Source organism: Tachysurus vachellii, chromosome 18, assembly GCF_030014155.1.
Source record: "Tachysurus vachellii isolate PV-2020 chromosome 18, HZAU_Pvac_v1, whole genome shotgun sequence".
Lineage (NCBI taxonomy): Eukaryota > Metazoa > Chordata > Actinopteri > Siluriformes > Bagridae > Tachysurus > Tachysurus vachellii.
In genome coordinates, this window is record NC_083477.1 from 6,870,708 (window position 1) to 6,888,128 (window position 17,421).

Consider the following 17,421-nt stretch of genomic DNA (forward strand, 5'->3'; position numbering starts at 1 on the left):
ATGCAAAGTGACTGTAGTGGATTTCAGCTTCTTTAACACTGCCCCAGCCAAAATAGTTTATTATTATTTATTATTATTATTATTATTATTATTATTATTATTATTATTATTATTATTACTATTATTATTATTATCATCATTATTATTATTATCATTATCATCATCGTTATTATTACTAATAACGATGATGATAATGATAATAATAATAATAATAATAATAATAATAATAATAATAATAATAAATATTATTTGCAGTTTATTCAGTCATGCTTGAACATCTGCTAGAAAACAAAATACCGTTTCGTGATCACGAATTGTGTGACGTGAGAGATGAAGGTCTACACCAAAGAAAGACACTATTCTGCGGTATCTAATTCACTTTAATTGCACATCGCAGGATTCACATTCAGAGCAAACTTTTCTAATACTTCACTTTTACCCATGAAAAAAATATTCTGTATACAGAAATCTTATGTTTCTCAACAGAACGTGATTTCGTTGCTTGTACTACACTTCATTTAAAAAGTTTCTTAAACACCAGATTGAATGATGTAGAGTGAGCAGGATCCATTCATGTAGTATTAACATAAACCAGTTACTCACGAGGATGTTGGCGTTAATACGTAGGGACTGCACTATAACTATAGTATTAGTATAGGTAGAATAGTGCAGAACTCTAGTGTCTTGGATTTGCACGTGAGTTGGATGATCGATTTAATTCAGGGCTTTGAAGATACACCGTCAATTCATGTGGAACTAGCGTATGCTTTTGACTTAAGTGAATTCAGTGGGGGGTTTTTTTTTCAGTGTGTTTTTAGATCATCTCTGTGAGTAGATCATTTAGAAATGCAAACCTCTTTTGTCTGAGGGTGTTATCAGGGTTTCTAGCAATTACATGACCATTAAACTACGATTAGAATTTAAATGTTGGATGTAGTAATCTACATCCGAGGGGTGTTTGTGCATTGATGTCCTCAAGTGTCTTTCACCGTGGTTCAGCTTTCACTGGAGTGAAGGACTGAATTTATGTAACACTATCAGAACTACTTCTGGATATTGAGAACATTTGTAGACAGATTTTTGCCACTAACAGCCTGAAAACATGGCTATGAACCATCTATCCACAGGCTAAACCACTGCTCCTGGTACAACTTACCCAGACCTCAGAGTGACAGATTGGAGTGTATGATATAAAGTCACCACTGCCACTGTTAATTTTACTGGACTAACATATCATGAAGTTTGAAATGGGAGAGGGAAAGAGTCAGAAATGAATTTTATCTGGAGTCGATTTATGTTTTTCTAACCATAAACACATAGCCTCATCCACTGACATCAAATTTACAATGATTTTTTATTGCATTCATTTTCATCATAAATTTATTTACTAGCTAAAGAAACAGCTTCCATATTATTAAGTTACTTGTGTATTATTTGTCATCAAACGACGAATATATCTATATGTATATATGTACACACAACCATTTAACTTGACTATTAAGCTTGTTTTTTGTTTTTCCGTCAGATCATTAGCATGAATTTCAATATCAAGCTAGTGTTTTGATGGTGTGCCTGTTTGCAAACCTGGTTTTGTTGTTTTTTAAAAAAAGCTAAATCCATGCTGCTCGTTAATAACAGTTGCGGCACCATGTGAGTCATAGCTCGCAGAGAGATATATTATATAATAAATATTAGTGTATAGTTTCATTTTTATTTTTAGTTTATTCATTTAATGTTTTACACAACAGCATATGTCTGCTAGAATAAATTAGCAGACATATATTTTACAAATAAATTACAGGACTGGGGGGCACGGTGGCTTAGTGGTTAGCACGTTCACCTCACACCTCCAGGGTTAGGGGATTGATTCCCGCCTCCGCCTTGTGTGTATGGAGTTTGCATGTTCTCCCCGTGCCTCGGGGGTTTCCTCCGGGTACTCCGGTTTCCTCCCCCGGTCCAAAGACATGCATGGTAGGTTGATTGGCATCTCTGGAAAATTGTCCGTAGTGTGTGATTGCGTGAGTGAATGAGAGTGTGTGTGTGCCCTGCGATGGTTTGGCACTCCGTCCAGGGTGTATCCTGCCTTGATGCCCGATGACGCCTGAGATAAAGTTCGGATAAAGCGGTAGAATGAATGAATGAATAATTACAGGACTCACTGACTGACTAGGACTCGTACTGTATTCACTTCATATTGCTAATTTTTGCGTATGCTAAAATACACTAGCGACTTTTTTCTGTGACTCGGTTAATTATCCTGCATTGTTTTGACCCAAATGATTTCCATTTGCAAGATTATGTGGATGCAATGATTCATCAAAAAACCCCACAGAAAGTTACATCTGGAACATATGAAGTTGGTTAGTACACTCTGAGTACACAACTAAACAGTTACTGATTGATTTTCATATTACATCTCCGGTCTTGGCCAGTTTGCACAAGTGTTTTCTTAGTGGTGTTCAGCTTTTATCCGCTGTGTGCATCTTCTTTCCTACTTTAATGTTTTTTCATGTGGGGTCTTCAGATGCATTCGGATTTAAATACTTGATGAACTAAAATACAAATGGCAGAGAGGTGGTTCCTTGTCAACTGACCTTCAGGTTATAAACAATGAGATACAGAAAATCCTACTTCTTTTGTTAAGTCATTGATGACTGAAAGATTGAGACCTACTTACATGTAATAGAGGAACAAAAACTGAAATATTCGACTATTGTTTAGATTTCTAAATAATGAAATTGCACCATTTTAATAAAAACCAAAATACTTACGAATGAGAGGAAAGTCACAGCCTTATGGCCACCCCAGGTTCTCGTGTCCTGTTGTCATGCTGTGCAGATGTTTCAAACCTTGAGGCAGACGCTGCTGACTCAACCCGCTGCTGGGATTCATTTCCTCCCAAAGGAACTGTAAACCCTTTTATGAAGCCTGGAAATCTCTCCACTCAGCGACCCCACATCCACACCTTTAAAACGAATAGAGTGTGTGACATTTTCATTAAGTGATCATGATTAGAATGGACAAAACTGAAAGCCTAAGGCCAAGATCACTTGGTGTAGCAGTATGGAAAGAAAATCTAAATTGTGCCTTATTTACCAAATCTGAAGGTATTCTGCCCCACAGAAGAGAACCAATATTAATGTGACGTGACATACAGCTAAGTACGGTGACCCATACTCAGAATTCGTTCTCTGCATTTAACCAACCAAAGTGCACACACACAGCAGTGAACACACACACAGTGAACACACACCCGGAGCAGTGGGCAGCCATTTATGGCACCTCAGTCGTGACCGGCCCGAGACTCGAACCCACAACCATAGGGTTAGGAGTCAGACTCTCTAACCATTAGGCCACGACTTCCCCCCATTAGGCCACGACTTCCCTCCATTAGGCCACGACTTACAGTAATGAGATGATGTCATATACAGTATGATGATATAAAGGGCCAGATCAGAGAATCCAAGGCAAAGCATATCTAGTAACTTCCTGTCTGTTTGTTTATGATAAAGTTAAACAAAAAATCATGTTGTAAGGTATTACTTACTCATTTTTCAGGTTTTAGGACAAATCTCTGCAGCACTCTTTTCCACATGCAGTCACACCTGTAGCAGTTTAAGAAGTCTTGGCATTTCCTTTGACAGAGTCTTTGGAAATCATTCAAATGATTAAATTCAATCCATTGGAATGAATGTCGATTTTTGCCAGTTCAAGCTTCCTGAAGCATTAAAATGAACTGTTATTTCTGTTAGTCAAATATTTGTTTATGTACGTTGCTGAACTCTCAAATCTGATCTAGAATTATCTAGAACAGCATGGCAACAAGGAGAATTACACGTTTATATTGACTTGTTTCGATAATAACAGATAGTTTATTGCTACGTTGCACATCTAAGGGTACAAGCAAGGCACTTAGGACGTTTTTAGAAGTTAGAAAGTTTCACTTAGAAAGTTTTTAGACTGTAGGTATTTGTAGTCTGTGACCTAGTGAACTAGTATCGATGTATTTATTGCTAGAGTCTTCAAAAGACTTTTATTAAGTTGCTCAAACTCATTTTCCCAAATGTAAATGTCCAATCTTTAACAACGAAAAAATACAAACTTGTTCTATATTCATTCCACAGCAGTAAGCTATAAATGTAGCTGTATACAGTATGAATATAAAAGTTACAGTTCATTTATAAATTGCTGTGGTGTGAAAGAAATAACAGGTTTGCTCTTATTATGCTATATCGCATCACTCCTTTGCTGATTTTTTTCCATAACAGTGATTTATTCTGTGCGCTTAATTTCAGCCCTCCTGAATTCTGCATGGGCTTCTGCTAGAATTTCAGGTTCCAACGCGGCAGTGAGTCTCTGATTGCATTGACTTGTATTCGAAGCTCAGTTCTTTAAAAACATGTCCAGGTGTTGCTCTGTTTTTTTCCCCATGTGGTACAAAGATGTCCTGAATCTCCCTTTCCTCAGTGCACTTCTCCTCCTCAGTGAAAGCTGGATTAGTGAGTGTTGCTGAACTGGGGCTGATGGCTTCCAGCTGGAGCAAAAGTGCCATGAGAAGGCAATCAGGGGATTTATTTGCTGCATGCTCTCCTCCAGGCCCTCCCAAAGAAGAGACGAAAGAAATGAGCTTTTTTGAAGAGCAGCAGGAATGATTCAGTATATCCTATCATTATGAGGTAGGATAAACGTTGCTTAACAGGTGTGGTACTGTGATAGCTTGCGTATTGTTGACATGAGGAAAAAAATGACTTCAACTCACTGACAAGAAACATAACTTCACCAAGCAATGGTAAAGGGTTCATAGACAGTAAATTACTTGATTTTATTGATAGAGCATGGATGGAAAAATCATGAGCCTGGATGCGCAGAAAAAGCAGATTTCTGGGCTACAATTTTGTTTTTCTGTTGTTGGAGTTTGAGTTGTTTGAGTTTTTTCTTGTTTGGTTGATTCTCCTTATTTGACCAGCAGATATGTAGGTTCAACAAAAGAAACATGTGAAACATTAAAATCTTGTTTAGCAGAGGATAAAACAGTCATACATTTGTTTGTTTGGTCTGTATTTATACCCTTAACAAGCATTCTAGCTCACTTTGCTTGCTCTTGCATGGTGGGATAGCCAAGATCTAAAAATATAGTGTTGATTATGATATGAGAAAGAAACTGTAAATGGCTAAAAAATAACTGAAGATTTATATACTCCAAGTACAGATAAAACTGAAAAGAGTTTACAAGAAGTGGCATGGAAAAGTATCCGGGCATTTACAGATATTTCTACTAAATAGTGAAAATGCCTCGTATAAAAGCTATTAGTTTAGATATGACTCATCATAAGAAACATCATAAATAATTGAAACCATTATGATATTTGGTGGGATGAGACGGAGTAAAAGTGTGCTTTTGTATCTTTGGTGGTCTCTGAATTTAAATCAAATTCAAATTTTCAAATTTTATTTTATTTGTCACATAAACATAGATTCAGGAGACGACATGCAGTGAAATGCTTTTTGCATCTGACCGGTATATAAGCATAAAAAAAGGAATGCAATTTAGGATAAAAAAAGCACGGTGGCTTAGTGGTTAGCACGTTCGCCTCACACCTACAGGGTTGGGGGTTCGATTCCCGCCTCCGCCTTGGGGTGTGTGGAGTTTGCATGTTCTCCCCGTGCCTTGAGGGTTTCCTCCGGGTACTCCGGTTTCCTCCCCCAGTCCAAAGACATGCATGGTAGGTTGATTGGCATCTCTGGAAAAATTGTCCGCAGTGTGTGAGTGTGCGATTGCGTGAGTGAATGAGAGAACGTGTGTGTGTGTGTGTGTGTGCCCTGCGATGGGTTGGCACTCCGTCCAGGGTGAATCCTGCCTTGATGCCCGATGACGCCTGAGATAGGCACAGGCTCCCCGTGACCCGAGGTAGTTCGGATAAGCGGTAGAAACCAAAAGGAGATAGATAAATAAAAAAAGTATAAACTATATAAAATATGAAAATATAAGTGGAAAAATAATACATATATACATATACATAAATGTGTATGGTTTTTAAAGATTGTCCTTAAAGTGTCCAGGTGCAGTATTCTTCTGCTTTCAGCTTTTTCCTTCAGGGGTCGCCACAGTGAATCATCTCTCTTCACCTATCCCTATCTTCTGCATCCTCAACACTTGCACCCACTAGTATGGTGTGTAAATAGTGTATATAGTGTATAAAGTGGCACTGTGCTGTGCAAGACCAGAGTTAAAGTGACAGTGACAGTTCAGAGTTAAAGTGTCAGTGCAGAAAAGGTGTGCATAAAAACAGTGAAGATGGAGAGATAGGTCCAGTACTAGATCCTGGGTGTTTCCTGATTTAGACTCCGAATGGCCTGCGGGAAGAAGCTTCTCCTCATTCTCTGTGTTTGCTTTCAAGGAGCGGAAGCGTTTCCCTGAACGCAACAAAGAAAAGAGCCCATTGTTGGGATGGCTGAGATCCTTTACAATCTTCCTGGCTCTGGTCCGGCACCGCGTGCTGTAGATCTCCTGCAGGTCGTCTTCGTCTCTTTGCTGCTTCAATATGAGTATGGCCATGCTGTCTGTGTGTGGTCAATGGCTGCATCCTACTCCAGCATGAATAAAGATGCTCTGCTAGTGGAACAAACCAACAAATATCTTTCACTTGACCCATGATGCTTTGAGCATCTTTTGGCAGGCAGTTACGGGTTATACAGTAGGAAACGACAGATTTAGCGTAGGTCAGAACATCTGTGCACTGAGGTGATTATGATTACTCATCAAAATCCAGTAATCCACACTGCAAAAAAAGGATACGATAGAAAGTTCTAACATCTTGATTAGAGGTAGATTTTTTTGATGAATCATTATTAGATTATTATTAACAAATTAAAACGCAATTCAAACTACACTGTATGGTCAAATGTTTGTGGTATTATAACTCTTTGCTATTATAATAACCTCTGCTCTTTTGGAAATATTTCCCTAGTCCCTGGAGCGTGGCTATGGGGATTTGGGATTATTCAGCCAAATTAGTATTGTCGAGGATGTGAGAAGCTCAGGGCTGCATTTGGTGTTCCAGTCCATACCAAAGGTGTTAGGTGGGGTTGAGGTCAGGATTCTGTGCAGGACACTTGATTTCTTCTTCTCCAAATTTGGCAAACCATGTGTTCGTGGCTTTCGCTGGTGCACAGGGGCATTGTCATGCTGGACCTCTTAGTTAGAGTGAAGGGAAATTGCCCTGTCAGATTAATTTTATAGTAGATTGGGGTATAGTCTATATAGCAACATTTAACATGTACATTTATGGCATTTGAATGTCATACATTCTTATCCGAGTAACTTATAGAAGTGCTTTTGAAGTCTCTATCATTTAATAAAATTATACTAGTTCACTAGACCACAGTCCAAGAATACTATCAGTCTAAAACTGGTGGGAGGAAATACAACAAAAACACAATAAAGAAGAAGAAAGGAAGAAGTAGTTCTTTAAATGGCCAGTAACTCAGCTTGACATCTAGGAGAATTTTATTTCACTATCTAGGTGCCAAGATAGAGAAGAGTGTTGAGATGGCTGGATCAGTCGAGCAGTGCTGAGGCAGCATGATGCAGTTCAGGGAGTGATAGGATACAATTTTTATACACAGCAGAGCAGTTTTACCTGTTTTTCCATTTTTTTCTTTTTTTTTTTTTTACTTTTTCTTTACTTGGTTCAGAGTTTGGGTTATGTATGCAACACATATCAGCTGTATACTGTTATTACAATATCAGAATACAGTATCGGTTACTGATCTTACATGATCCAACAGGCACTTATTTTAATTGCAGAATCAAAGATACACAATGCATTTTTAATAAAGAGGAAACCTTTTTACTCTTGTAAATTGTAGTATATTGTATTGGGCAAAATGTTAGCAAAACAGGAGATGATCTTCATGTAGCAGAAGGATCTTGGAAATAACTTGACGCTGGACGATTCAAGTAGTGGATGGGAAATGGATTTATATACAGGAAACTCTGGCTGTGAAAGACATTACAATGAACATTCTTTGAATAGTGCCTTCCGTTCTCTTTATCTGTAAGCAACATGAAAAGTGCAAGGATGCTAATCATGGATTCAACAAATCAATCTGTATTTTTTTATTATTATTATTTTATGGCTACATTGATTTGACAATGTATGTCACTAAAGGTAGTATACATTTGGCTAAGTCATAACGTTAGCCTAGCTAAGATAAAAAACAAATGCTAGCAAGCAAACACAATACACTTTTCATTATGAGTGAAAGTACTGTAAAAACAACAATTTATAGCTAATTTAAGAGCTTTATTTCATAGCTAGTATTAACAGATTTAAGCTTAGAACATATATAATACTCTTTTTACTTAAGTCCTATAAAGTATCAATACCTGAGCTTCAACTAAAGCTTCAACTATTCTTTCTTTTCTTTTATTCAATATCAAATATCCTTTAAATAAAAATATTAGCATGTCAACTCGGTTGACTAACAGGGAACGAGAATGTACGACATGATGTGAATATGCTTCTGGGAGTAGTTTGTTTCTCCTTCTGACAACTTTAACTTGGTGATACTTTATCTTTGAGGTTTAAATTCAACAAACCATTGTGGTCTAGAGACAGTTAAGGTGCAAGTTAAAATGCGCTATGTAAAATGTGCTAAGTTTTTTCTGTTGAACATTTATGCTGTTAGCATGGAGCCACTGGGTTTTTGTGGTAAAATTCTGTTTTCTTTCTGCTTTCTAGAATGTTCTTGTTGGATCTCGGTATATGTTATAAGATTAAAAAACAGTAATAAGCTAGAAGTGTGGAGGGTTAATATAATAAAGTTAGCAGTTGCCTCGTATCAAAAATATCTTTATTTCTGTTCAAAAATCAATTGTAAGCCAAGAATCAGACAAAATGAAATGAAATGAAATCGGGGCATAGAAGCCTTTATTATCACCACATATGATACAGCGCCCCTGGAGCAGGGAGGGTTAAGGTCCTTAAACAGTGGCAGCTTAGGAGTGCTGGGGCTTGAATCCCAACCTTCCAATCAACAACCCAGACCCTTAACCCCGTGAGCCACCACTTTCCTGGATGCAGTTGATTTGTATTAAAGACACAAAAAAACAGGCAGAGTAAAAAACAGGCTAGGTTTAGCCAATCAGCAAACAGAGTAGGGCAGATGAATTAGAGTCGCACAAAAGGAATACAGGATCAAAGGCAAAACCAGAACAGAGATAAAAAATATAAGGCTTGGCACATCAGTGGAAAGGTTCACTGAAGGATATGTCACGATTTGTGTGAATTTGGAATTTGCAATCAGGTGTGGGAAGCTGAAGTGTGACAACTCGGAGCTGTAGTCTAAGTCTGTAGGCCATTTGTAAGTTTGTACTGAATTATAGGAAGTAGTATAGGAAGTGGTGTCTGTTTCCTATTCCAGCATTAACATGAGACCAGGTATGCAGACTATTACTGTGGAAATAAACTGCATACCTCTTTTAATGGTACTGATGTTTTAGCTATGCACAGTTTACATGAATTCCTCTCATGAGAATGAAGAGAGCCACCATCCTAAGAGCAATTAAGAATCTTTTGGTTTAATGATGAAGTCATATTTACTCAATGTTTAAAACAGGTACAGTGGGTAGGATTATACAGTCAAAAGGTATGAAAGACATACTGTACATATAAACTCTTTTTACAAAAGCATTTTGACCTCTAATCAATGCCAGTATAAATCAATAGATTCTACCAAAAAGCCAGAGGCGAAGAAAACATCAGCAGTGGTCTTTGCACACTGGAGTTATTTACATTTTCCAGTCATATTTCCTGGATTTATACAAGCAGCATGCCTGCTGACTCTATTCTTCTCACTTCAGGTTTGGAATCACTATTAACAACATTGCCAAAAAAAAGACCTTTTCTCTATTTGCATTTATTGATTAGGAATGGGCAATAGTGCAGTTCTACTTGCATAAAGGCTTCATTGAATCAGGCCTCTGATAGCTTCAGGGTATTGGTAGGGTACTTCAGATGGGGAGTATATCGATTTGGATAAGTCACTTTCTGGAGCAGAACTGTTCAATCTGTGTATGGTAGTGTTCCTGGGGATCTTCTGGGGAGATCATTGCCTTGGAAAACAGTGAACACAAGCAAATCAGGCTTGGCTTCAAAGGAATTGTCTGTGTCTACACAGGGTTGGTTGTATCTGACTTGAACAACAGAGTAAGGTGCACTTCAGGAGTGCTCCACACTGTGTGATCCTCTCATGTAAACAAGGCAAATTCTTAAATATCTTGCGCAGTGTGGTGTCAAAACAGAGTGGCCAGGGAGATCCGTAGCTGCATCTCTGCCAAGAAAAGCGATGATGAGATATTATGCTCCATTAGTTAGCCTACTTCTAAATTATATGATCATTATAAGATATTTAATATGTCATGTATTGTTATTAATGATGTTTCAGAACACCACTAGCAAATGCAATTGATATAATGCATCCTAACAGGCAATGTATGTAATTTTGGATGGATGGATGGGTGGATGGATGGATGGATGGATGGATGGATGGATAATGGGTGAATAAGATAGGTGGTATGGTTGGATGGATGGCGGGATGGATGGATAGGCACTGGGTGGTTAAATGGGATGGATAATGGGTGGATGAACTGCAATAATTATAATGCACCCTAACAGGCAATGTATGTAATTTTGGATGGATGGATGAATTAATGGATTGATGGATAGATAATGGGTTAATAAGATTGGTGGTACGGTTGGATGGATGGATGGATGGGTGGCGGGATGGATGGCGGGATGGATGGATAGGCACTGGGTGGTTAAATGGGTGGGTTGGTATGGATGAATGGATAGTGGTTGGATGAAATGCTTTTTTTTTGAATGGATGAAGAGATGGGTAGTGGTGGATGAGATCTGGGCTACTAATGTGGATAGATGAACAGATGGTTGAATTGATAGGAGGGTGTGATGGATGGGTGGACAAATAGGATAGTGGGAGATCTTCACAGCTAATCAGAAAGTTGATTTTAATCTCATTTGAAACTTTAAGTTTAAATACTTCATGATTAGTACCCTAACAATTGTCTATTTCTTTCTCTATCCCACAGAAGTGTTGATTAAAGTCCAGATCTTTGACAATGGTGACCTTTCATCTCTGAAAGAAGCTGCAGTTCAGGTGCATGGGAACCAATCCATCTTGGCATCTGGCCTCACAGGGGAGGACGGTATTGTCACGGTTAACTTCCTGTACCGCCCAGGAACTTGGGTCATTGTCTCAGCCTCCAAGCATGGATTTGTGACCAACTCTGCACCTTGGCATGCCAACCGCATCCCCTGTAAGTGCCACTCTTTCTGGGTTATAACTACTAATATCCAAGTATGTATCCGGTATGTAGCGTGAAGAATCATCTTCACGTGATGCCCATGGGGTACTTACACTGAACATGTTTCTTATTGTGTCATTTAAAACAGCACAGGACCTCAACGGACTGAACGCACTTAGAATGACCTCTTCTGCTATTTCCATGCCTTTCTGTTTAGATACTAAAAGTTCCACGTTAAGATCTACAACCCAGACAAGGTTATGGAATCTGAGCTTTGTACTTAAACAGGCTTGTTAACAGCACTCTTGTTTAGGTGCTATGAACCCTACCAGCTGTCGTGTTAACCTCTCTTTTGTCCTCCATTTTTTCTATGTCCACACTTTCATATATTAATGCTGGTTTTATGTGAATTGGAAAGCAAACTTCTAAATACTGTAACATGATAAATTATCTGACCACAGTATAATCATTGGATTAAAATGTTAATGGAGGCCAACTTTAAACTCTTTGGCATCATTAATTTTTTCAGTCAATTACCTCTTGCTGTGACTGTTCACAAAATGTCTGAAATGTTTAGAAACATACCAGATGCTAGTTAAAACTAGATGTCTGGCTCAGGTAGTAAGACATAGTAAGATATTGAGTTAAAGCTTGTTCAGAACTTTTTGCTCGTTGGAAATCCTTAAAGGATAGATATCTATATATTAAAGTATAGGTATCCTATAATTACCTGAATACTGGCAAGTTGTCAACTTTGCTAGATCTCCATTCAGATCCAATTACACCCACACTGTGTTAATACACCATGCCTCTTAAGCAGCTAAATCAGGTCTGGGTTCAGTGCTGTCTGCACCACCAGCTGGATGCCATTTAGTTATACATACTCCACTTTTAGTGGCAGCTAAAAATGCGGCCCACCCTCACAAGTTGGTGTTGGTGTAGCCCGGCTGCTGTGTACAAGCATTTCTACTGTGGCTGTATTCCCTCGTGGGAAAATTGCACACATTCTCAACTCTAATTTCCACTTCAGTCATGCCACATTAGGCAGTGAAGGCCTCAAATGTTTATAATGACCACAGGTGGACAAGAGTCCAAGATTTTTCAAGAGGTTTTTTTCCGATGTTGGTGTTTTGGGGCATTTGTAGTCTCACTGTAGAAGTTTTAAATGTAAAGCTGTCGAACTGCCTAATGCCATGTGTTTTGATTAGATTATATTTGACAGTTGTGGAAGCTGATATCCAATTTTAATGTGTATATCAGCTGAAATGTCAATATAAATGGAATTATATCCACCTCGATGAACACTCCAGATTCATTTTGCAAAACAACCATTTATCCATTCAGGCTGTTTTTACACCTTCACTACCTCCAGATTCACTTCCCAACCAGGAGCCTGAATCCAGTCCAGTCATTATAACAATCACACAAACTTGACTTCTAGTACACATTCCTTTTTTCTAAATCAGCTACTTACACTGCTCATTCATCAGCATCCTTTTGCAAGCTTTTGTCATCTTTTCTGCACGTACCTCTGAGTGTTATTTTCCTGATTGCTTTTGGCTTTTAGCTGTTTTGCATTTTTAATTTTTAATATTTTAATAAAAATAAGGACACTGTACTAGAGGTGTCTAACTAACTATCTGCCATAGACTAATGATTAGTTCGTCTAATAAGAAAAAAGGTTACATTTAATCAACAATGCAATATTAAAAAAACACAAATATAAAATAAATCTAATATAAATCAATGTATCATATAAAAATATCAGATAATATTTTGTTTTGTTTTGTCTATTTATATATAAAAGTGTGAAAACTGCTTCATTTAGGTTGTAATTATTAAAAAAATAAATCCAGAAAAATAAAAATTCTCAATATCTCAGAAATGAGTATTGTGACAATATATCATCATTTCCCAGGCCCACGGTGTACTTTTCCGTATATTCTCACTAATGTGTTTACTTGCTAATTCTCACCCAGCTCTCCCCTATCATACAACAATCACAAATCAAGAGGCATGAAAATGCTTTTAAACCCTGATGACCACATTTATTGATCTGCTGTTACTGCTGCTTCACAAGGTTGCAAAACACAGTCAAAGAAAAGCACTTTCTACCCTCTTCTGCATACATGAGCCCAACATATGCACATGATTGGTTACTGTAGTTGTGACAGGGGAGAAAGTTTACCACAATCATTCTCACTAACAAGTTAGTTTACCACTAACCTGTCTTCCCCCTTGGCCCTTGGCCAAGGATGTTAGTGGCATCATCTGGATTCAAACCCGTGATGAGCAGAGAAATGCTTCTGTTTCATCACTGAGCTACTGTGTACTATATTTAAGTCCATTTTGGCACCATTGAACATAACGTGTTAATTCAAGACTGGGAAGTTTTTTGTACCATTAAATGAAAGCCAGCTTCGTTTCCAAAGTGGAGTCCTTTTGTCTGACGCCTTATTGTTCATCTGCGTGCCACATGTTGGTGTCTGTCAGCTTTATTGTGTCAGCAAATAGCAATGTGCTTTCTGTATTAAAGAGTGTTATGATTTGGAAGAATGTGTTGCTGTTAAAGCTGCCGTTTCCATGGCAAGATGAATACAGAGAGCCGCTGTTGGGGCCAGGCTGGTGCAGAGGCAAAAATGGGACAGTGAGTCAGCTGTTTAGAGGGCAGCTTTTTCAGGCTATGTATTTGCACCGGGACACGTGGAGATGCTGAAACCTGCCCTCCTTCTCTTGTCTTTAATTAATGATAGTGGAGGCAGAGTCCTGAAGTGTCCCAGTGTTCTGAAGCCTGGAAGGTTCTCCTGCTGTTCTGCAAATCTGTGCATGTCACGCAAAGCCAGGGAGTGAGTCATGCTCCAAGAGGAGGCTTTGCTCAAAGAGCTCACTGTTTAGTGAGATCTGATCCTGAGAGCTTTATTTTAAAGACCTGTGAACAATAGCATTGCTCGCTTGCTAAGATCGAGGTCCTCTGTGTCATTGGTTCAGTTTCACTTGCCTTCCGTGTTGGTTTTGGAGAACATTTTGTCCTCCCACATCTTGCCCACTATCCTTCGAAAGCTCTCGGGTTACTCACTTTGTCTCCTAAGTATCATTCCTGACTTAAGTATCCTCAGGTCAGCTTTCTTTATGTCTAATGTTGTATTTCTATTACAGTCTCCCACTGTACCCACTGAGAATGTATTGAAAACAGCACACTCTCTCCTGATAGTAGCATCTGTGCCATTGATGTGTGTAAATCCCATGTCCTGAAGCACGGGAAGTACTTGAAGTACTGTAGGTTTAATATCCAAAGTGCAGAAGGTCTTATAATTATTCTTATAATTATAATTATAGTAAATAAACTTTGTCAGGGGGGCACGGTGGCTTAGTGGTTAGCACGTTCGCCTCACACCTCCAGGGTCGGGGTTCGAGTCCCGCCTCCACCACCTTGTGTGTCCCGGTCCAAAGACATGCCTGGTAGGTTGATTGGCATCTCTGGAAAATTGTCCGTAGTGTGTGATTGCGTGAGTGAATGAGAGTGTGTGTGCCCTGCGATGGGTTGGCACTCCGTCCAGGGTGTATCCCGCCTTGATGCCCAATGACGCCTGAGATAGGCACAGGCTCCCCGTGACCCGAGGTAGTTCGGATAAGCGGTAGAAAATGAATGAACTTTGTCAGAACATCCTTCATTTAGGCTCATTAAACTTTAGGCTCATTATAAACGTGTTTCTATATTTATTTACTTTATTTATTTTAATTCTTAAATTTTCACTAACACTACACATTTTTTTATTATTATCAGAATCAATACATTATGTATAAGCCTTTTTTTTTGTTTTCAGATATTGAGGTTTGGATTAAATCCACTTATGAATCAGACAAAGCGAGTCTGCCTGTGCTTCACGGACTCTAGGTTCCTAGAAAATGTCTTTAAATAAAATCATTCCTCTATATGATTTTATAGTGATTTCCTGTTCTGATCCACAAGATTGAGAGCTCACTGTCCAGTGAACAGTTTAGTGATTATTTTATCCTGCACTTCTTTTCATGGCATGATTCAGACCAGGGGAACTGTAGCTTAGTGGTACACACACTCTGTACACACTTGTGCACAGAGATTGTATGTTTTCCCTGTGCTTCCTCCAGTGTTATCCTCAGGTACTTCAGTTACCTCCCCAGTCCAGTGATATGTGCTGTAGATTGATTGTCATTTTCTACACTGTCTTTGTTTGTGTGTGTGTGTGTGTGTGTGTGTGTGTGTGTGTGTGTGTGTGTGTGTGTGTGTGTGTGTGTGTGTGTGTGTTTGTGCGTGTGCTAGGGTTTATCCAGGGTGTCCCCAAAGTTCCCTGGGGTAGACTCCTGGTTCCCTGCAAGCCTGTGTAGAATAAGCAGTACAGAAAATGGATGAATGATCTCAGACCAGAAGACATTACTGGCCTCAACAATATTTTTCTTTTCTCTCAGAACAGTACAAACACAAAAATGTCATCATATCAAGTTCAACTGAAACTGGAGTTTTAAGTAAACCTCAACAGGACGTTGCATCCACCATACAAGTATCTGTGTTGGGTGTAATTAAAAAAACAATAATTTCTAAAAGAAGTACATGAATAAAAATCTGCGATTTGCCTTGCAGCTGGAACAACTGTCAGAGCTGCTGTTAGGCCATCCTTAAAAATATTTTGGTTTGCAGAACTTCGTGCCAAGTTAAAGCAGTGTCGAGCTGTTTTAATGAATTTTTTAGATGTATTATGGTGCCCGAACCCGTTAATATTATTTTATTGCTTTTGTATTAGTTGTTTGAAGAGTTAAAAAAATGGTCGGTCTTAACGCAAATTTACAACCGGCAAGTCGGTCGGACTTAAAGCAAAAAAATAAAAAATTGAGTCGGTCCTAAATTGACAGGGTCAGTTGGGTTACGGCAAACAAGAATATTTTTAAGGATGGCTTTATAGAAAATGAATCAACGTCAATCATGAATCAGTAAAAATGGTTTCAAGTGTTTTCTAATTTTCGTTCCTCTATTTCCACTGTCTAGTGTATGCTTCAGTGAGCCTTTATCTGCTTCCCCAAAGGCCAGCTACACTGCTTCTCTATGATGATGTGGTTCAGCTCCTGCTTGGTTCTCCAGGTGAGTAAAGCGCTATCTGATGCCCCTTATGATGTTTCAGTGCTCCAAGCTGGTCCACTTTTCTGCATTGCCCACATTTTTCCAATCTCCACTGTAGCCTCTGATTCCTTTTGACGTGCTTTGTTCTGAGATGCTTTTCAGCTCACCACGGTTGTAAAAAGTGACTATTTGAGTTACTATAGTCTTGTCAGCTCAAACTGGTCTGGCCATTGTCATAAACTAGGCATTCAAGCCTGAAGAATCGCTGCTTATTTTGTTTTCCACAGCATTCTGAGGAAAACAGCATCCATTTTCCTCCTTTCTGATGTTTAATATAAGCATTATCTTAAAGGTAGGGTCTTCGATTTTTGAGAAATGCTTCAGAAAACTGAGTCGGGCCGAAAAATAAGCAAAAAACAAAACAAGCGTGTAGCCAATGAGCAGAAAGGGGCGTGTCTTGTCAATATGGGCGGAGAGAGTGTTCAGTGCGCATGTGTGACATTAGCAGAAAGCGGTTTTAACATTGACATGGAGGATAAAAACAAAGAAAGAAAGCGAAGAAAGGTTTACGATAAGGCAAGAAGTAGGACGTGTTAATATAGCTTTCCAGCTTTCCAGCGCTGGAGAGAACTGAAGGAGCGGGAAGTTGGCACATATTCACAGGTTGGAGTTTCCCGAGTCAATAACTCCTGAGCTAAACACTGTCACTACACAAATAACACCTCTTTTCTATCGTAGTAATGTAGAGACGCAGCTACAATTGCGTTTTGTGTAGTAACAGCGTTTAGCTCAGGAGTTATTGACTCGGTGAAACTCCGATCTGTGAATATGCGGCCAACCTTACTTAAGACGCCGAGGCGCTTTTTTCCTTCTCTATAGGTGAGTAACGTTGGTTTTGCTTTGTTAAACAGAGCTAATGTATGCCGTCCTAAGCATGATTATGCTTGTGTGTCATTTTTGCTTGTTTGTTTATCTGCAATCGTATTGTTTTTCCCTTCAGCTA

General features: G+C 38.8%; 1 protein-coding gene across 1 annotated transcript in view; it reads left to right on the forward strand.

The window, feature by feature from the left end:
* Positions 1 to 17,421, forward strand: part of fam171a2a (family with sequence similarity 171 member A2a) — a 40,849-nt gene that overhangs the window by 4,448 nt on the left and 18,980 nt on the right. The window contains exons 2-3 of the mRNA XM_060893226.1: positions 11,111 to 11,338; positions 16,347 to 16,439. Coding sequence (XP_060749209.1) covers positions 11,111 to 11,338; positions 16,347 to 16,439 — 321 coding nt within the window. The remainder of the gene's footprint in view (positions 1 to 11,110; positions 11,339 to 16,346; positions 16,440 to 17,421) is intronic.